The sequence below is a fragment of the Aplidium turbinatum genome, chromosome 7, assembly GCF_918807975.1.
Source record: "Aplidium turbinatum chromosome 7, kaAplTurb1.1, whole genome shotgun sequence".
NCBI classification, from domain to species: Eukaryota; Metazoa; Chordata; class Ascidiacea; order Aplousobranchia; family Polyclinidae; genus Aplidium; species Aplidium turbinatum.
This window is the reverse complement of record NC_137478.1, coordinates 30,350,224-30,372,509: the sequence shown is the minus strand read 5'-3', so window position 1 is coordinate 30,372,509 and position 22,286 is coordinate 30,350,224. Positions and strand designations below refer to the sequence as shown.

Sequence of the window (22,286 nt, the reverse complement as noted above, 5' to 3'; positions counted from 1 at the left end):
TAGTCCGATTTGGCTAGTTTCCTATTCGGGTACGGTCTTTGTCGGCTAGTTCTCTATTCGCCAAATTTTTGAAAATACAGTATAACCATAATCCTTCTGTAATCCAACAAAATCCTTCTGTAAATCTAACAAACCAGCCGAAAAAGACTGCAGCCGAGTCGGACTAGCCGAATCGGACTAGCCGAATAGTAGCAGACCCCGACTTTCAGATCTCATCAGTGCAATGCATATACGCTGAATAAAGTACTTATAATTCATTTCCAACTTATATACCGTTTACAGCTAAGAGTGGTGACTGGTGAGTTTCCGTAACACTGTAATGATGTTTAATCACTCCACTATTTAGCATCATGCCTCATTGTTTTTGCTTTATCTTGTATTTGTAGCAAAGCACAATCATTAATCGATTCATGTACAAGCAACAATGTGTTAATTCGGCTGCTATGATATAAGTTCTCTCAGATTTTGTCCAAATTAAACTGAATACAGTAGTTTCCGCTCATTAAGCGGAGTCTATTAAGCAAGAGCGATCTGCTACTCCTATGCCTTCAGTAATTCCATAACGGACCAAATTGTCTCAATAAGCAGGTGGGCGTATTAATTGTAGGTTTAACAAGCAGGGACTACGGTATGTCAATTGCCTGAAACAACCAAAGAAATTATTGTTTACCCACCGAGCTTTTATTTTTCTGTATAGCTTTGGAGAGAAGTAATTTTGCAATACCATAAATCAGTGCTTCTCAACCCCTGGGTCGCGACCCAAAACTGGGTCGCCGTTTCATTTGGCTAGGTCGCTGTAAGATGTGGTGGTAAAAGATAATGTCTCTTGAGTCTTGAGCAAAGTTAAAACTGCCTACCACTACTTTAGTTTTCGTAATTTCTACTATTCAAACTACGCCGCAGGTTTCACCTGACGAGTTTACCACACGCATTTTGCGGTGAAGTAGTACACAACAACAGTACACACACTAGACTAACTTGGAAGAAGAATTTTTATTTTGCAAAGCTTTAGAAACAACAACACGAGGTCGAGGCGAAGAAATCTTTGCTTTGGTCGCCTCATTTATGAATGAAGAGGGTTAGAGTGGATAAAATGCTCCAGTATTTGCAGTGATGGAGCTCCAGTTATGCTCGAATCCCACGAAGGTTTTACTGCTCGTGTGAAAGAAATTAATCTTAATGTAGCCTACTCGTCAGTCACTGTTTCATCAAACCAAAGGAGAGAAATTGTCTTCAACCTGAAGATGAAATGAGATTGGCACTGAGTAAGATAGCTCCAAATTTAGACAAGTTGTTGAAACAATACAAAGTCAAGGCTCATATTAATTAAATTCGACATTTTGTTGTTATGTTTAATCGTGTTATATGAGTGTGGCTAATTTTTTCATGCTTACTAAACGTTGTGCGAAACGTAGTTTTGGAAATAGGGTCGCCAAGTCTTCGCTATTAATTTAACCTTAATTTTTGGGTCGCCACAAATAAAGGTTGAGAAGCACTGCCATAAAGAGATGACTGACTATTGACTAATGTTTTTCAATCCTATTAAGTTATTCTCAGCCATTTGTTTATGATAGTGTTTTTCTTTTTCTCAATACCGGTACACTTTACTTTGATTCATATCCCTGCCAGCAAATTAGTCCTTTTTTACATTAGCTCAACTTCTGTAAACAATGAAGAGATGTGAAATGGGTAACGGTACAGATATGCACTATGCAGCTTGAGAAAGTATGGGAATCAAAGTATAGCTAATGTTCTACAATTCAAATATCATATAGTATATATATATTGTAAAATGAGAATGTGATGTCTATTTTAAGATATAAGACATTTGTTTTTTGTTGCTAAATGATAGTAACACAATGTAGCCACTGTTTATGGGATGCCGGTGCTTAAGTTCCAGTTGTGCTAGCTTTCACGTCATATGACTATGTTGTAAGTGTAAAATTAAGAGTGCTATGTTATCAACGGAATTGCCCGTTTCGGTGAGTCCAATTTGGTGAGTTTCCTATTCGGTGAGAGCCTTTTTTGGAGAGTTCCCTATTCGGTGATTTTTTGAATTTTTATTTTTAAATTATTGGGTACCGTAGCCTAATTATCATTGCCGTTTTAGGGGTTGAGGTTATGGTTAGGATCTTATTTCAACGTTTAGCGACGTTAAAACGATGTAAAAGGGGCAATGATAATTAGGCTACGGTACCCAATAATTTTCAAAAAAAATTTCAAAAAATCATTGAATAGGGAACTCACCAAATTGGACTCACCAAATCGGACTCACTGAATAGTAGCAGACCCGTTATCAAGCGTAGATTTGTTTTTGTGTATACTTTTCAAATGGTGTTCAAGCCTTAATACGCCTATGCATTTGTAGCTTTCATTCGTTTTTTTCATCACTAATTCTTGTTTTTGTTAATGGCCACTTCTTTTGTTACCACAATGCAACCTCTATGATATGTCACAATAAAGACACAAAAATAAACTTTGTGTAAGGGGAAAGCAGTGGACACTGGATAGTGGTATTAAGTATAATTGTTGAAGTGTAAATTTATTACAGCTATGGAACTTTCCTCCTAGCTGGTAAAGATCAGGCCAGATTTTGTAATCTGATGTAAAAAATGTCCCTAATATCAAACTATTCAGTGGTAGGACAATAGGACATGTGTGGTGAAACTGCCATGATGGACCATCTGGAATTGAGTTGACTGAGTTGAGATCTTTTAACGAATGGCTTGTGCTAATTTACAGAAAAATGTATTCTCTATAGATTATAAACATTTTCTCAGCTATTTACCTAATTAAAAATTATATATGTGATTTTTTATATAATTATATAATGTATATAGTTTGTGTTGCTGTTTGATGATCAAAGAGTATGAAGTTTGAAAGTTCAATGTCCTCATTTTCTGAGATAAACCGCTGTAAGTTAAAGCTGTATGTTAAACATCACAAAGAGATGTTGTGTTTAATTTTATCTTGATTCCATTATGCAGTATACTTAGCTTCTTTTTGGGCCAAACTTATATTAGGCTAAAAGATTTCGTGCAAGTAGCTAGAAGAAATCTCAAAGGCGATTAACAATTATCAGTCATGTCGGGGATTTTGAATCGGATATCTGAAATTGAAGCCGAGGTTGGTATGTTATTATAACGTAAAAATTTCTATTTTTCTTTTGTTGTCATTTAAGTGTGTTTTAAATTACCCCATCTTCTCTCGTTTGACTTGTAGTAGCTTAGATTGGCAATGCCTCATCGTGCAGCCATGATACGGTAGTTGGGTCCAGTTTGCGAATACCAATGATTCCACTTGGGGGCCGTAAGATGGGGCATTCGTGGAGTATGTGTTGCATTGTTTGTTCTACCGCTCCGCAGACACATATCGGCATATTATGCAACCCCCACCTAAATAGATTAGCTCCAGTGCAGCCAACGTCACATCTGATCCTGTTCAATGTGACCCATGCCTTTCTTGAGAGGTTTGCTCCAGGAGGGATGGAGAGTGCTGGTATAACTGAAAACTGGGGAGGGATATGTGGCAGCTCGTTCCATTCCTGGGCCCATGTCTCCATGCAGCTGAAGTTCTTATCCACAAGCTGTGTAGCATATCGATGGAATGGGCGCCTTGATGACAGGCGTTGGGGTCTGACTGGTCCATATCTTTGGGAGTGACTGTGGAGAAGGTGTTGAGGATCGAGTCTTGCATGCAAAGCCAGTTTGTGAGAGGCTTCTTCCCTACGGACATGAGCAGGAGCAATGCCAGCCAAAGTTGGCAGATAAGCAGTAGGTGTGGGGCGGAGACAGCCAGTGATGATGCGCAAGGTGTCGTTAATGCATACATCCATCTTTTTTGTGTGTCTGCTACGGTTCCACACAGCTGTGGCATATTTGGCTGAGCTGTAGACCAAGGCTAGTGCACTTGTACGCAAGGTTGATGCTCGGGCTCCCCGTCCTGTTCCTGCAAGGTTTCTCAAGAGGTTATTTCTCGAGGTAACTTTGGCACGGAGTGACTCGATGTGGGGTCTGTAGATCAACTGTCGGTCAAGTTTTACTCCAAGGTAAGTTGGATTTGGAGTATATGGTAAAGGATTTCCTTTTAGCGAAACAGACAGTTGACGCTGGGATTCCCGATTATTTAGGTGGAAAGCGGAGATTGTTGTTTTCGACGCATTCAGTTTGAGCCTCCACTTGTCCAGATAGTCAGCCACCAGTTTCAGGTCAATTTCAAGTTTTCTTTCCACCTCATGCCAGTTCCTGTGAGCGTATAGAAGAGCTAGATCATCCGCATAGCCATACTGTTGCGATGTAGTGCATGGGAGGTCACTTATATAGATATTAAATAGGAGTGGCGATAGTGTTGACCCTTGGGGGACGCCATTTTTCAGGCGGCGTGGTCTGCTGGGTTTTTCCTCGTTGGTATGCAGTATGAAGGTACGGTTCGAGATGGTCTCTACCAGAAACTTAACCATGTGTCGGTCAGGAATGAGTTGTAATAGTTTCATAGTAAGACCGCGGTGCCACACAGTGTCATAGGCTGCTGTAAGATCCACTAGGACAACACCCACCTTCTCACGGGCTTCAAAACCACTTTCGATGTCATCCATAAGCTTGACAACCTGGTCAGTTGTACATCGGCCGCGTCGGAATCCAGCTTGTTCTTTTGGCAGTTTTGGATCAACGATTGGTTCGAGTCTGCTCAATAAGAGACGCTCAAGTAACTTGTATGGTACACAGAGCAAGGAAATGGGCCTGTAACTTTTAGGGTTATCAGCTGGCTTGTTGGGCTTTCTAATGGCTATGATGTTAGCTTTCCTCCAGATCTTTGGGAGGAGCAACTTCTTTAGGCAGAATGACATGAACTGTCGCAGCCACTCTCTTGCGAGTGGTCCAATATGTTTAATTAGCTCTGGTGGGATCTTGTCTGGGCCATGTTGTCTGGGCCTTGTCTGGCCAAATTACCCCATGATCAATGGATTCAACTTGACTTTGTTTTATGAGTTCTGTCCGCAAAAAGTCATGTCTTGCTTGAGTTCATAGTTTTGTGCTCACATTTCTTCAACTTTCTCTAAACTGACTTTGTGTTGTATATGGTTTGATACAGTTTTATTGGGGTGGTGTTGTGATTATATACAATAAAATAGGTTTCCAATGTGAATTGTGAAGTGGTCTTCAACTTCTAATTTAAATAATAAAAGACTTTCCTTTGACCGTCGCTTCCGTGGTAATGTTAACATTGTTTCTAGCACTAGTTGCTACGTTCATCTGATGAAATTGAAAGTAAAATTAACAACATACAAGATGGTTTATTGCTTCACTGACGTTTCGCGCACCATGACAATGCACATCCTCAGAGCGAATAACGATAATTGTCCTGATAATAAACGATAATTGTCCTGATGAACACCCAAACTTTTCAGTATTCAATGTTAACATTTATGTTTAGATGGCTCGGACACAAAAGAACAAGGCGACTGCCGGCCATCTGGGTTTGCTTAAGGCCCGATTAGCCAAGCTGAAGCGAGAGCTGATTACCCCAAAAGGAGGCAGCGGGGGTGGAGCTGGTGAAGGTAAATTGCCTGCTCATAAAATTTGTTGGATAAGCTGCAACTTTTGTTTGTTTTCAAATGTGACATTTTATGGTTCCGAAATGGCCCGTTTCGGTGAGTCCGTTTCGGTGAGTCCGATTCGGTGAGTCCGATCCCTTAACGGGGGATTTTTTCAATTTTTTTTTTAAATTATCGGGTACCGTAGCCTAATTATCATTGCCGTTTTAGGGTTAGGGGTTAGGAGTTAGGGTTAGGGGTTAGAGGTTAGGAACTCACCGAATCAGACTCACCGAATCGGACTCATCGAATCGGACTCACTCACAAAAGTAGCAGACCCTATGGTTCTACCACATAGGGCAGATCTTCCAGTCTTGAATGCCGATACCGAAAATTGGCTGCTTTGCAGTGCTTTTTCTGTATACTTTAAAGCAGTGGTTCTTAACCTTTTTTTCCTTGTTGGCACCACCTTGAAATCACAGAATTCTCGCACCCTCTCCTAGAATAGCTAAAAATCATTTTATAAATACTGTATGAACCCTAATTATTTAGCAAAATAACCTTAACGCAAACCCACCTACACATCCTGTGGAAAGAGGTCTCACACGTCACACCCCTCAGTGGAGCATGCACTTCTGGTTGAGAATCCCTATTTTAGGGTAAACAAAGCCAAAATGAGTTGCTAAAAGTGAGGATGTTCTGCCTCAGAAGGCTCATATGATAACAAAGTGTTGAGTGTTGTAGTCTACAATGAAATAACTTTAAGATTCAACAATTGTCATTTAAAAAAAGATTTAGTTTTTTTGTGTTTCTGCTTTTTAGGTTTCGATGTTGCCAAAACTGGAGATGCTAGAATTGGCTTTGTTGGTTTCCCGTCTGTGGGGAAGTCCACCTTGCTTAGCAACCTGGCTGGAGTCTACAGTGAAGTTGCTTCTTATGAATTCACTACCCTCACTACCGTTCCTGGAGTGATCAAGTACAAAGGAGCAAAAATCCAACTGCTTGATCTTCCCGGCATCATTGAAGGAGCCAAGGACGGCAAAGGAAGAGGGAAGCAGGTCATAGCAGGTGGGAAGTCCAAATCCTAGAATCCGTAATATTTTGGCAGCTTGATCTTGCTATATCAGCCGCTACGACGATTAATTTCAAACAAGTAGTTTGATTTGGCTTCTTTGTGCCTGCTGTTTTTGTGATAACTTTTTCAAGGTGCACCAGGATTTTCAAATGTAATCTACCATGGCTAAGTTATGGAATTTTAGGTTGATTTTTGTTGAATTTTTCAATTGATGCCTTTCCTAGGCGTTCATGCTTGACCAACTGTATACGATATTAGGATATCGCTTTTAATTTGATCATGATCTTTTCTACATCAATCACTACTCTCGACATGTTGGTGTTTCCTTGAACACTCCAAACCAAGCGACAACAAAATACTTTGCATCTTACTGCAGTGGCACGGACATGCAGCCTTATCTTTATCGTCTTGGATGTTTTGAAGCCTCTTGGAGACAAGAGGTTGATTGAGAAAGAGCTGGAGGGATTTGGGATAAGACTCAACAAGAAGCCTCCTAATATTCATTACAAGGTCAAGGAGAAAGGAGGAATAAACTTCCAAGCGATGGTAAACTTACTGAAATATTGCATTTTCTTAGATACTTATCTCAAAAGTAAATCAAGAGCTTGCCGATGTCAAGTATCTGACATTTATTCAAAAATTTCAATATTGACCTAACTTTAATTGATCTCCCTGGCTATTTGTTATTGTTCTTTGTGCTAAGGATCGATTATATAATTACCTAAAGTTGGTGAGAAATAAAAACACGAAAAGATTAACATAAACTTGTCTGCTGCAGCAGGTGATGAGTTATATATTTTTTCATTTGTTTTTTATTACGGTACTCAACAACTATTCAACATCTGTAGTCGTTGATGTAAAAACACAAAGTTTTGAAGATTCGAAACCTACTGATTTAAGCCTTGAATCGATCAGTCAACCAATCGAGTGCATTATTGCGTCACATCATGTCGCCATCTTGCAGGTTCCACAATCGGAACTTGATCTGGAGTTGGTCAAGAAGATTTTGGCTGAGTACCGCATCCACAACGCCGACGTCATATTGAAAGAAGACTGCATCACTGATGACATCATAGACATAGTAGAAGGCAATCGCGTTTATGTTCCTTGTATATATCTGTTAAACAAAATTGATCAGGTGAGATAAAAAGCTGGCAAAATATAGTTGTATGGCTCAACAGCAGTAACTTTTAAAGAAAACTATATGTTTCTTCTAAAAAAAAGTTTCACATCACTCTGTGCTACTGTAGTGCCTTCGTAGGCAGCAAAACCCGTCATTTTTACATCTGCAGACGTTGAATCATATTTAAAAATACCGGATTTTATTGTCTGTGTGGTGATTAGTAAACTCACACCGGGTTACCATGATGGTCCCATGATGTAATACAATCGGCTGCTGAGAAGCGTGCGGTATAGTTGATTGGATGGTCTTAATGGCTAGCGTGGAAGCTACACCGGTATGGTTTTCGGATCGCAATTGCTTTTAACATGTATCATAAATTCAAATTATCAGGACATTTCGCCGAAACCTATGATATTTGCAAATGCATTGCAACTGTGCAAATTCAAAACCTAAATTCTGCTCTCACGGAATTTAGGTCACGCTTCCGTATTTTGGAAACAACTTAACTGTAACGTTTCCGCTTTTACAAATTATCCCATCATGATGTTGCCGCTGAAAAACACTACATTATGAAATAAGGCGGGGAATTGAAAAGCGCCCACAACGTATATAAACCGAAAGGATTTCCATTTTTAAAAACAGACTTTCAAAACAGAAGAGGAACGACTCTCGAACAAAAGTTAACCTCACGACGGGATAATTTCGCTTTTCTGACACCCGTCGTAATGAACTAAATTGAGTAGTGCAGGATGAGTAAAAGACCACTTAAAGAAAAAATCCTACATGCTCGCTGTACAAGTGAGTACTCAGCCTTGTACTGACTGGCAGGAACGCTCCTTTCTACACAATAGGCGATTATGTTACGATTTTCCATTGCTAGATCTCCATTGAAGAATTGGACATAATTTACAAAGTTCCTCATTGCGTTCCCATATCTGCGCACCATAAGTGGAATTTTGACGATTTGCTTGAGAAAATGTGGGAATATCTTAAGCTGATACGAATGTGAGTTACATTATTCACTTGCACTTATTCGTTTCTTGCTGAATATGGTTTTCTTATTATTCTTGTTTTCAGAAAATGTAGCCCTACTGTCACGCTAGTTGGTAAAATGTCTTAACATTTCTGAATTTTTAAGCTTTTGGTCGGTATTTAATTTATACATTTATCGTATCAATCAGTAACTTTAGTTATATGTGTTATACCGAGTACAAGCAAAAATATACAGCAAAGATTTGTAGAGAATGCCTTGTAATGTATACTTGTGGTGTAGAATATCTTTATCAATAGAGCTTTGATTTGCAAGTATAACTTTTCTTTGATTTTTAGCTTGAATTGTGTTCTTCAGTTTTAGCAACCGCTCTAAATAGCTCATTTAGGATAACCGACTAACAAGTATAATCCGCAGATATACGAAACCCAAAGGACAGCTTCCTGACTACGAGGCCCCTGTTGTGTTGTCCTCCACCTCACCGTCGGTTGAGGATTTTTGTAATAAACTCCACAGAACGTTAATGAAAGATTTTAAACAGTGAGTTTCAAGTTTGTTTTTAGAAGATCGTTGTTACTAAGATCTTCAAGCTATGTTTTTCCTCGGAATGGCCCGATTCGGCGAGTCCGATTCGGCGAGTCCGATTTGACTAGTCCGATTCGACTAGTCCGATTCGGCGAGTTCCCTATTCGGCGAGAGCCTTTTTCGGCGAGTGCCCTATTCGGCGAGTTTTTGAAATTTTTGAAAGGAAATTATCGGGTACCGTAGCCTAATTACAATTGCCGTTTTTACATCGTTTCAACGTCGCTAAACGTTGAAATCGTGCAGAAAGGAATAAAAAGAAAATGTTTGAACTATTAAATTAAAATTCGTCATGTCAGTTCAGTTGTTTTTATTTTTGACCATCATATCAAAAACGATACACGTCAACATAGCAAAGGTAGAAGTGACAAAACGCGAGCGTTAAAACGTGCTTGAATTCGTTATGTCAGTTCAGTTATTTTTATTTTTGACCATCATATCAAAAACAATACACGTCAATATAGCAGAGGTAGAAGCGACAAAACGCGAACGTTAAAACGTGCTTGAATTCGTCATGTCAGTTCAGTTGTTTTTATTTCTGATCATGATATCAAAAACAATTCACGTCAACATCGCAAAGGTGTAGAAAAAGGTAGAAGCGACAAAACGCGAACGTTAAAACGTGCTTGTGACCGAAGTAAGTTACTGAGTTGAAAGAAATTTGGCAAGGTTGCATCACCTTCAGAAAAATTTAAGATATGAAGGAAAAATAAAACGAAGAAAATGTTACAAAAAAAATAATGTTTATGTCTATAAGTTAGTACTTTTGAATAGTTAAAATCATAGGCGCCTATCTATTTTTTTAGCCGTGGGGGCGAAAGCGTGTTTCATCAGCAGCAAGGTAATTTCGGCGAAATGTCACGCAGATGGATGACGTAATTATGTCGTCACACTAGGATTGCTTTTATTGCCACACTCGGAGTTATCGCTACGTTCGACCTACCGTTAATTATTATAAACAAAGCTCGACCAAAACACATGCTATGCGTCTGCGTTGGCTAGCGGTTGATGGACTGCGACTCTTTAAGCTAAGCACAACATAAAGTTTAGCAACGAACTAGATTTATTAGCATGAAACAAGAGACGAAAAGGTTTACTAAAAGGTATACTGTAAATGGAATGAAAATACTAACTTGATCATATGCTTGAAAATATACCTGTTGAAAGCAAAATCATTCATGTTTACATCAATTCAACAGCACGTCACCTTTAATAAATTTAAAAGTTGCTGACATCCGTAAACAGCCCTTGAAAAATAGTTACAGAGAGACGTTTGATTAAGTTTTCGACTTGACATTGCTCCCTTTTCACTACAATATCGCAACTTATGGCTGACCAGCTTTCAAGTTTCAATTCGCTGTAATACGCCCGTTTTCGTGTTGCAGATGAAACAAAAGATGCGCATATTCCCCCGCCTTTGATCGGGTTTCTATGGCAACGGTCGTGTGTGCGCCATGCAGTTTGCGCGAGTCCGTTGTTGTATTGATTATGCCGCTTGTGCGACTGTGGGCAGTGCGGTTTGTACCAGCCCTTGTTACGTTGGTTAGTGGTAACCTAGGGCCGAGACTTCAAGTTCATTTTCACAGCAACCGATTCACTGCCGCGACAACTCTCTGCAGAGGTTTCGACTTTCGAAAGCGACAGCGAGGCTGTTTGCAAGCGCATTAAGTTAAACGCACGCTGCGTCAACGTAGCAAATTATGTTGTTTTTGGGTGCATTCAACATCTGATGACATTGAATCGACGCAAAATGGTAGATTTTTGCTATGTCACAGGCAGCAAAATCAGTAATTTTACATTGATTCAACGTCTGCAGACGTTAAATCAACGTAAAAATGACAGATTTTTTTGTCTGGGGTGGGATTGTAGCATCGCTACTCGTTCTAGTGATTATTTACTGCGAAGCTGTTGCGGTTTGCATTTAAAAATGTTTTTCTGCTGCCGATCGCTAGTTCATCTATTGTTTTATGTATCAATGCCGCATAAAAAGTTGCTCCCACGCAGAAATATGCGTGGGGGCCTGGCCCCCACGGCTTAGGCGCTTATGGTTAAAATGATTAGTTTGGATCAACAAATGTGTGACCTACACTCCTACAGCTTAGATTGAAAGGAAATTATCGGGTAGGCTACCGTAAAAAAATTTCAAAAACTCGCCGAATAGGGCACTCGCCGAAAAGGGCTCTCGCCGAATAAGGAACTCGCCGAATCGGACTAGTCGAATCGGACTCGCCGAATCGGACTCGCCGAATAGTAGCAGACCCGTTTTTCCTAGTTGCCACCTGGTTTTTTTTTTCGCTGAGACTTTTCGGTCATTTGTCCGAAATGACTTGAAAAAATTCGGTCATTTTTTATTTGTGTCGGTCATTTTTTCTGATGAAAATATTTCCTTTCAAGTAGCCGATACATATACATATATTTTTGTTGTATTTCCAGACGTTTAATATAAAATAAACAATAATAATTGTAGCGATAGCCAACCAAGTGAGAAAACCATTTACCTCTTGTTACTTACTGATTCAGTGTATAAAATCAACGCAATATATAGTAAGAAAGAAACGCAAAACAATCAACTAAGGAACGTGGTACAGAACGCTCAATTGATTACACGCGCAGTGCGGTGGTAATCAATTCCAACGTCTGTACCAGAAAACGCTGAACGGTGATTATGTAGTGACGCTGGTCACGAGTTACATATATTCAACGTAGATGACGACTATAACACCTCCCCGATAATTTTTATACACAAACATAAAAAATGAACAAGACACCGAATTAACAATAAAACTCAAAGTCCGAAACGAGCCGGAGGTCTGCGGCGACGGCTCGACCTTCGTGGGTTGTGTGGCCCGAATTCCGGTACAGTCGGTGTGTCGTCCGAATTCGTTCGGGCTGAGGTGGAGACAGCGGAAGAGTCGATTGTTGGTGCAGGAGTATCTCCCGGCTCCTGGTCCTCCGATGATGCGTAGCGAGGTTGCAGTTGGTCCATATGGCGCCTCCACGTCGGACCATGTGGCAGCAGACGTACCAGGAAGATTCGGCTACCCTGTCGCTTGATCATCTCGGCTGGAACCCAACGAGGATCCTGGCTCCGTCGTGGAGTGAATGATAGCGCGTAACAGGGATCTCCCGGTTTGAAATGTCGTTTGGTACCTTCGGAGGCGTCGGTGTTGTGAGGGTTTTGTCGGGGTACCACTTGAGACGGTGTAGGGAGAAGCGTGTCGATCTTGGTTCGAATCTGACGATTGTTGAGTAATTGGCTTGGAGAGTAGCCACTCGGAGTGGGCGTGCGTCGATATTGCTGTAGGAATTCCAAGACGGCCTGCTTCGGGGGTAGGGAAGATTTGCGAAGTGCTTGCTTGAACGTACGTACGAGGCGCTCCGCCGCTCCATTGGTTTCCGGATGGTAAGGTGCACCCGTGATGTGTACCATACCCCTCTCCTTACAGAAAGTTTGAAATTCTGTGGATTTAAAAGTAGTAGCATTATCGGTAACTATAGTATGGGGATAGCCGAAATGAGCAAAATCTTTTTCTAGCAGGTTGATAGTAGCTGTTGAAGATAAAGAAGTAGTAGCATGAATACATGGGTATTTAGAAAAAGCATCAATGCTGAGTAACCAATGGTAACCCATGAATTCTACCGCATGATCTATGTGTAAGCGACTCCACGGTGCTTCTGGAACCGTCCATGATTGGACCTGGGTTTTAGATTGCGGTTGATATTCGCCACAGGTACTGCACTTGTGACAAAGTTCCGCTATGTCTCGGTCAATGTTTGGCCAGTAGACGGACGTTCTTGCCAACTGCTTCATTCTCTCAATGCCGAAATGTCCTTCATGAAGCAATTGAAGGACGGAAGGACGAAGTTTGGACGGGATGACCACTCTGGAACCGTAAAGTAGACATCCGTAACAAGTAGAAAGAGAGTCTGCGTACTTACGAAACGGTTCGACCGGGTCTTGTGGAGAAGACTTGGCCGGCCATCCTTCATGAATGAAACGCATTACCGTGGAAATGGTAGGATCTTTAGAAGATTCTTTACGCAGTGAGGCAGCATTTGGGGTCTGGACCTGTAAATCCAAAGCATCGATAGCGCAGACGATATCAATGTCATCCGCACTTTCCTCTTCATCGAAGACTTTATCCCCTCCTGCTGGTAAGCGACTCAAAGCATCAGCGTTTTGATGATCCTTCGTCTTCCTGTACTCAATAGTGTATGTAAATTGCGACAAAAAGAGTGCCCAACGAGCCAAACGATTTGCTGCCAAAGAAGGTGTCGATTTAGTCGGGCCAAAAAGACTAAGCAATGGTTTATGATCTGTGACCAAAATGAATGATCTACCAAAAAGATATTGATAGAATTTCTTTAGCGCAAAAATTATCGACAAAGCCTCTTTCTGAATTTGACTATAGTTTCTCTGCGAAGCTGTTAATATCTTTGAAACGTTTGCTATAGGCCGTTCTGTGCCATCTGGGTAACGGTGAAACAAAGTAGCACCGATGCCCACACTAGAAGCATCACATGCGATACCTACCGGAAGTGACGCATTGAAATGTGTAAGAACCTCATCAGTAGATAGATGATGCTTCAGCTGAGCAAAAGAGTTTTCCTCTTGTTTTCCCCATCTCCAAGGAATGTCCTTTTTCGTGAGATGGTATAGTGGTTCTGCTACAGTAGAAGCGTTCAACGGTAGAAACTTCGAATAAAATTGTAAGGAACCTAAAAACGAACGAAGAGAAGATACGTCAGTGGGGGCAGACATCTCCAGTACGGCGTTTACCTTGGGACCTTTGGAGATGCCCTGCCTGGACAAAATGTGTCCGAGATACTCTACCTGAGGTTGTGCAAACTTACACTTGTCTTTCCTACACCTCAGGCCTTTTGAGTGAAGTCGATCGAGGAGCCGTCTAAGATTCTGGAGATGCTCCTCAGCAGTAGTGCCACTGACAAGAATGTCGTCTAGGTAGACTGCGACCCCTGGAAGGTCGGCTGTAAGGTCGTCCATGATCTTCTGAAAATAACCTGGAGCAGAAGATATGCCAAAAGGTAAAACATTTTGTAAAAGTACGCCACGGTGAGTGCTTAATGCGAGTCGTTTTCGACTGTCAGGACCAAGTCGAATCTGATTGTAGGCATCAGCCAAGTCTATCTTGCTGAAACCGTACCCACCACCCAACTTTTGCATTAAGTCTTCTGGTAAGGGTAACGGGTGACGATGGGTCTCCAGGGAAGGGTTCACCGTGACTGAATAATCGCCACAAATGCGTAACTTGGCCTTCGCTCCTGAAGAGTTTGAAGGCTTACGGACTGGAACAACCGGTGTGCCCCAATCGCAAAACTGAACTGGTGTCCATACACCACGTGCAATGCCCGAATCATAGGCTTGTGCTAAGTCCTCCTTTAGCGCGAAAGGTACAGGCCTAGGTTTTAGAAAAACAGGTTTAGCATCAGACTTAAAATCTATGTCTAGTTCATAATCTCGTAAGCACCCGAGTTCAGGCTTAAAAACATCTTTGAACTCGTCACATAAGAGGGAGCATGCTTTCTCCAGACTCTTATCAGGCTTGTCGTATGACTGGATACTCTGTAAAGTAGAACAGTTAGACAGAAGGAATTTATCGATAGAAATTCCTAAAGACGAAATTGCATCACGACCTAGCAAGTTTAGTCCTTTGACTGTCGTGACTACAAAAGAAATATTATCTGACCTTCCCGTGGAAGGACAAGTTACCTGGGCCGTGAAAGAACCCGTGATTGGTACTAGATGCTTGGTAGCAGATTGGAACTGCGACACTGGTGCTTGCAATTGAGGTGCGCCTACCCGAGTCCAGACGTCGTTGGAAAGGAAATTTCCATTTGTAGCAGTGTCCAGTTCTAAGTGTGTGGTTACCGAATTAATGGAGATCGGTACTTCCAACTTTGAATTTCGAGGTTTTCTGCAAGAACTAGAAAGCATGTTAATTTCCTCGATACAATTTACCTTAGAAGGTTTGAACTGTCTAGCTTTCTTTCGACAAACACTCTGTAAGTGTCCCGTAATATTGCAGAAATGGCAAGTGGCTTTCTTAAACCTACAGTCATTGGCGTTGTGGTTGGAATTACCACAGCGATAGCATTCTTTATTTTTAGAAGAAAAGAAAGTACCTGTAAGTTGCCTAGTTTTTGGAGGTTTGCTGATGGTCCTTACTTTCGCAACTGGTGCTGGTGGAGTGCTGTAAACAGTTTCTTTGGCCACCTTGGCTGCCTCTTCGGTTTCTGATGCAACCTCCACCGCACGTTTGAAAGTAAGTTCATCAGCTCTGATTTTGAATAACGCCTTAAGCACCGCCTCGTTACCTATTGAACAAATAAAACGAGTACGTAAAGCTTCGTCCAATGGATTTGAAATGGACGAGAAGTCACAGGTGGCAGCTGCCTGGCGTATGCGGATGGCTAGTTCTTGAGCTGTTTCACCGGGCTTGCGCTTCATTTCGCTCCAGAAACGGAATCGCTCCCTCACGATGAAGCGTTTTGGGTCGAATTGTTGAGCCATGTAGTTTGTAATTTCCGTCATGGTGAGATCGTTGACTTCTTTTGGGTTTGTTTCCTGCGCAGCCAAATTTGTTAACATTTTGTAGATTGTAGGTGATTGATTGGTGAGAAAAACCTGCGGCATTTTGTCTTGTGCGACTGAATGTGCTGCTACAAAGGTGTTAAACCTCTTCCAATAGTCTGCCCACAGTTCAGTGGTGGCATCAAACGTTACGAACTTAGGTAAAGATACCTGTTGTTGTATTGTTGTTGGTTGTGGTCTTGAAGTTTGGGCTCGTATTTCTCGTAGTTGTTCAAGGTGGCGCTTTTCTTGGTTGGCAATTTGATCTTGATGACGTTGTTCTTGTTCTTGGTGACGTTGTACTTGTTCTTGGTGACGTTGTACTTGTTCTTGGTGACGTTCTTCTTGCCTGGCAATTTGCTCCTTCGTCTGGCGTTCTTGGTTGGCAATTTGTTGTTGCAGGACTTCGATTAGTTTCTCCATGTTTCTAAAATCCTGTAGAAATTCTGTAAAGATCCTGCCGACGACGCCAGTTAAATGTCTGTTGTATTTCCAGACGTTTAATATAAAATAAACAATAATAATTGTAGCGATAGCCAACCAAGTGAGAAAACCATTTACCTCTTGTTACTTACTGATTCAGTGTATAAAATCAACGCAATATATAGTAAGAAAGAAACGCAAAACAATCAACTAAGGAACGTGGTACAGAACGCTCAATTGATTACACGCGCAGTGCGGTGGTAATCAATTCCAACGTCTGTACCAGAAAACGCTGAACGGTGATTATGTAGTGACGCTGGTCACGAGTTACATATATTCAACGTAGATGACGACTATAACAATTTTTTTCGGACATTTTGACCGAATTGACTATATTTTTTTTGACATTTTGCTAAAAATCGGCCAATGACCGATAAATGACCGAAAAAAACCCAGGTTTGCCACCTTGAGTTGTTGCTATGAAATGCTTCGCGTAAATACGTATAATACTTTATACTTTTGACATTATAGCGTTATCACTTCTAGGTGGAATATCCGAGTAAGTAGAGGGTTTCCAGCTGTACATACAGTATAAAGTCACTGCAGAAGTCCCATGAAGGTACTTATGGGAGTGCTTCCGCCTTTCAAGTGCCACGTTCATGGCACTTCTAACCATACAAAGATGGTTCGACACCCGTCTAAGCTGGGTTTTAAAAGGACTGCTCACCTCTTCCTACTACAGTGTCTAAGATATAATACGTTGTATGAGCGTAGTTGCTGAAGGAAAGGTGGTAGAGTGAAAGGAACTGGTCACTCTACTCTCGTTAATGGCACAAGTCTTATACTGTACTATGATCGCCTTGCCTTGTACATGACCTCCATAACCAGGTTTGGGAGCATTAAAGTATCATCAAGCGGACACTGTATTATAGTGATGCAAGGGGCGCCGCGTACGCGGCCGCTTTTGATTTTTTCGGCGCGTGCCGCGCCGCGTGGAAGGTTGAAATGACAAAGTCGCGCCGCTTGCCGCGTAAACTTTCAAGAAATTAAACTTTCGTAAACGTAAACTTTCAACTTTTCAAGAAAATCAGTTATGAAACTTCAAATTTAAATTGGAAACACGGATCAGTTTTTTTCCTTTCGGAAACCTTAAGTTGGAAAGCTATGCAAATGGCTTGCAGTTGACAAGGTTTTTGGGGCTGGCTTGTGAGGGAAGCTGTACAAGGGTTTTTGGTTAATAGCCTAACTGATAAGCTCAGCTCCCAGTTACCAGGCTATAGGCCTAGCGCAACTACCGCATTAGTTAGGCTACTATAACAGTTAGCCCAGTGAGCTCAGACTATAAGTTTTACTCTTGACATCTTGTCTGTCTGTAGTGTGTAGTTCATACAGCCACTGACATCGAAATTGCATTATTACTTACAAGTTACAAAAAATGTTTAAAAGTCCTGATACTGGATCCAGGAACATTCTATTTGAAAAAGCATGATGTCTTAGAACTTAGATGCATTGCTGATGCAAGAGAATGCACTTAGATGCAAGAGAATATAATCTGGTTAGCCTAGTCAATTAATGCACAACAGTACCGGTAGGTTACCAGTTATATGCCATGGGTGCTTTTTGCCACAATTGACTTTCTAAAAAATAACGCGTTAAAATATTTTTGAAAATTTTGTAATTTGCGGTGTGCGGTGCGGTGCAGTGTCAAAGTTCCAGATAAATTGCCGTGTGCGGATAGGTGATTCAGTTGCGGTGCGGTGTGCGGATAAAACTTTTGGGTTCGCTGCATCTCTACTGTATTAGGCCTGATGCTTATTAGAATTTCACCTCTAAACTGAACACAGTGCAGCTTCATTTAATTTTAAGTTTCAATTAATTCCTTGCTTCTGCAGCGCTTTGGTGTGGGGATCATCTGTGAAACACAATCCGCAGAGTGTCGGTAAAGAGCACATATTGTTCGATGAAGATGTTGTACAAATCGTCAAACGGTAGGTTTGTTATGTTGAAATTAATATCAGAACTTTCAACCTTCCTAGTATATCAGCAAGCTTGATCGGTTTGGGAGTAATTAATTAGTGACCGGTTGGTGTTGCTAAAAAATGAAATACTTATCCGTTGTGTGACGCTGACGGTGTCTACACAATACATAGTACTGTATTACATAATATCATGTTTCTGTTCTTCATGAGCGCAAAGAAAGCGCTTCCATCATGGCCGGCAAACTCTTGCAACAAGGTGATTATCGAGCCAGCCACCTGTACCGTAGACGCTGGCAGAGGCTTCATCGCAGCCTCATTGCAAGCACTTGAATAACTTGCTTTTGGATTCGTGCAAGCTGAAAATGTCTGACCAGTAATGATCGTGAAGGGATGCCCAAGGTTTACTCAATATTTTTACAATCTAACTCTTTGCATTACAGTAGTCCCCGCTTATCAAGCCTCCTCCGCGACCGGACGAAGCGGGGGACCATTCTTTGCCACTCTTATACACTCCGTAATTCCAGACCATGCCAAATTAGGCTTAATAAGCGGAAGGGCATATTAACCGTGGGCTTAATAAGCGGGAACTACCGTAATACTACAAAATTGCTATATTTACGGCACTGGTTGCCATCAAAAAGCATTTCGTGGCCGGTGTTGCCAGGGTTAAGGATTTACTCTCTGCCCAGAACTTCAAAATTTCCCAAATCACAATTTTTTTTCTTCAGTGTCTTCAAACTTGTCTCAAATTAGGTTAGCATTCCTTATCTGGCGACAGTAGTGCCGTAGCTACAGCCATGTCCGAGAAATTAAGGTCTTTGTAACATTTTTGACTGCTGCAATGGCATGAAGGTTCTCATTTTTTTCCTAATGTGCAAGTTACCGCTTGCAAATTTGCGCCATTGCACTCTGGCATCTCATGGCCTGGCTTTGGGTCATTCTCTTGGTGTCGCTTTCGTTTCCTGGTTAATAGATGTTTCATTTATATTGTTGCCTCACAACTTATCCTTTGTGTCACCTTGTGTCACGTGATCACTTGGCGGCAGTTTGGTTGCGTCAGTTTCGCCAACAATCCAGTGGGTCACGTTTAAAACACTACAACTACACTCCGGTTGATTTTAGAGTTTTCTTTTGTACAAGTTTACGTGTGATTTTCCATTTGATGAGTCGTTTTTTGCGTTGCATGTCGGCAACTCTTTCACCAAGTCGTTAGCTGTTTACCTGTCTTGTTTGTAAACTTTTCTAAAAGAAGAAAGTTCTTTAAAAAATATATGTTTTCCATGATGACTATGCCTTGACCAAAACAACACACGATAAACCAGGTTCACCCGGAATATTTTAGATTAGTTTTGTCGTATTCTCATTTTTATATTGTCAAGCATTCTACCATTACTTAAAGTGGCATGTTAGAAGCTTCAGATCAATCTCGGTATTTGTGGTGGGTTCCTTTCACTAAGTTCAATGAAATTGTGCTCGGAACACGCTCTCGCATGTACATCAGTACACTACAGTGACCACACTCCAGAGTTACAGCATCAAGTATTTTAGAAAGGCCTCCATTTAATCTTTCTGTTTTATCTTCAGGGTATAGCTGCTGCTGCTGATGAACGAAAAAGTCCTCTCGGAACTTACATTGCAATTTGTATCATTAAATGCCGTCGTCACCCGGATTATACGTTCGGCTATGTTTCATCGATTTTAACGTTAAAACTATGTTGGAATGACGCATTGTGCTGTCAGGCGTCATTTTAAGGTGGATGTTATCTCAATTTTTTGCTGACAAATGTTTATTACCTTGATTTGTGTCAAATAACATCACAATAATGTAAATACGGTCCTATTCAACCAGCTGCAACGTCAGTCTTTTTTACATTGATTCAAAGTCTACAGACGTTAAAAGACTGCTGTGAGACGTTAAAAGACTGTTGTGCTTGTTGAGACCAATTCAACCTTCGGTGGGTAAGTTATTGATCGATTTTAGAGCGGCGACCTTGGCATTAAAGTCTGATTTTTATCCAAATATTTTGCGATATGGCGTCAACTGTACTTGGTTTGGTTTTGGCAATTTTAGTTGAATTCCTGGTTTACACAAACTGGTAATTGTACTTGAATTTTGGAAAAGATACAAAATTCTAATGGTTTATGTTTGTATGCATTGTATAACATCAGTTTTCAATTGGGGCCTACTTTGTGCAGGCAGCACTTCGTGTATTGTTGCCAGGCCGTAGAAACATTGTTCTGTGGTTAACTTCGATATTTGGCTCAACGAGGCTTTGTGAAAATAAACAATTGCTTTCGGTTAAGAACATTTAGTTTACAACGTCAGTCGTGATATAACACAAATGACCATGCTATAACACTTGGCCATTCACCAACGCTAAGAAGGGAGTTCTAAAAATATCATTTTGAGAAAGTTTTTTTTTTACAATTTTTAATCATAGAGCTTCGGTGGAGAGTTTGTCTTGTTGAACCATAGGCATACGAAGCCGAGCAACGTTATCAAGTTCAACATATTCATTATTACATTTACAGAAACACAAAATTACGCAAATCAAATATCCAACGTTTTCGACAAGATGTCCTCGTCAGGAATTTTTTTTTTATCAAACTGATAAAGACAAAGATAAAGTTTTATATTCTGTAAGATTTGATCAATGATAATAGTCGACCTTAATGCTTCGGTATGAAGTCCAGGCTTCATTGAAGCAAAATGGAGTGAGAAATTAATGATAATAATTATACAGCAATGTTTCACTTATCACAAAATCATTCGCCGCTCACAGCGCTTTACAAACGGAGACTGACTCAAGCGCGGCGAGACGAGAACATTACGCAGAGCCGGTTACCGAGATTGGCAGAGTGAAGTTTCCGATTGTTGAAGTGTTGTTGCTGGGAAATTAATCCATTCACTAGGTGCCGCTGAATGGAGAACAGTCCTGAAAATGCGTTGCTCAACCGTACACCCCGAGAGTCAAACTTGCGCCGCGTGATCTTTAGTCGGGCGCGTAACCACTGAGCTAACGGGGCTCGTAACCACTGAGCTCTCGCCAAAGACACGGCTGCATTCTCTCAAGCGGTCTCGAACCAGGGCTGTGGAGTCGGCGAAAAATATATTAAATTTGTAATCAAAGTCAAAACGGAGACTTTCACAAAACTGATAAGAACCAACACTTCTATCTTTTGGTGAAGGTTTGGGGCGCGATACAGAGAATAAGTGTATTACCGTACAAACAAATCCACAGCCCTGTGTGGGAGCAGCGCTCTTGGACGATGAACCGATACCCTCATCACTCCTCTATGCAGCCCACTATCTTTCAATGACTCGGCAGGGTATCGAACTAAGGTCTACCAACTCTTGAACTGGATTTAAGAATAAACAAGATCATCAATTTTTAAGATTTTTGTTCATTTTGAAGATGGTTCGAATGGTATGTGACAAGACACTTCAATAAAATTAGAAAGGATGTCTTGAGAGCAGGGGCTCCGGACACTTCCTGAGAGTGGGGGGGTAATTTAAGCAGTGGCGGGAACGATGTATTGACATCGACAGGGGGCTTATTGAATTATTGCATCACATTCTGGGAGGTCGCCCCCCAGACCCTCCTTCGCATTACTGAAAGCTTCAGTTTCTGATACAGCGTCTCAGGCGGCATGTTTCGTGCCGAAGGCGCAAAATTTTTGCCTTTCAGCACGATTTAAAATCGAAAAATTATTTCAACGAATCTAAAATAGCGAGCAAAAGCTCTTTAACATTTGCCACATTTTTTGAGGTTTTTAGACAATTTTGACTAGAAGAGGGGCGTAGGCCTACGCAAAAATTTCTCTCTGTATTCTTCCTTGGCTCAAGTCCTCCAAATTTTGTACTTCAGACGCTAAATGGTTAGATTAAAAAGATCAAAAGCGTTAAGGTCAAAGCTTTTTATAACTTAATTTGCAATTGCATGAATAACTTACAACACGATAACCTGTGCCATAACATCCGCAGTGA

General features: G+C 41.0%; 1 protein-coding gene across 2 annotated transcripts; it reads left to right on the top strand.

Annotated features, from left to right (window-relative positions):
* The first annotated feature begins 257 nt into the window (after positions 1–257).
* Positions 258–20,598, top strand: LOC145773974 (developmentally-regulated GTP-binding protein 1-like). 2 transcript variants are annotated; one of them, XM_082585100.1, is made up of 10 exons: positions 260–733; positions 1,509–3,126; positions 5,434–5,557; positions 6,356–6,601; positions 6,985–7,154; positions 7,573–7,746; positions 8,612–8,736; positions 9,140–9,262; positions 18,212–18,307; positions 19,883–20,598. In XM_082585100.1, exons 2-10 carry the CDS (start codon positions 3,085–3,087, stop codon positions 19,887–19,889), a joined length of 1,107 nt encoding a protein of 368 aa, XP_082441226.1. In that variant the 5' UTR covers positions 260–733; positions 1,509–3,084; the 3' UTR covers positions 19,890–20,598. The 2 variants fall into 2 exon arrangements, with proteins under 2 accessions (XP_082441227.1, XP_082441226.1); XM_082585101.1 differs by lacking the exon at positions 19,883–20,598 and having other exon boundaries at positions 258–733; positions 18,212–18,311.
* The last annotated feature ends 1,688 nt before the right edge of the window (positions 20,599–22,286 follow it).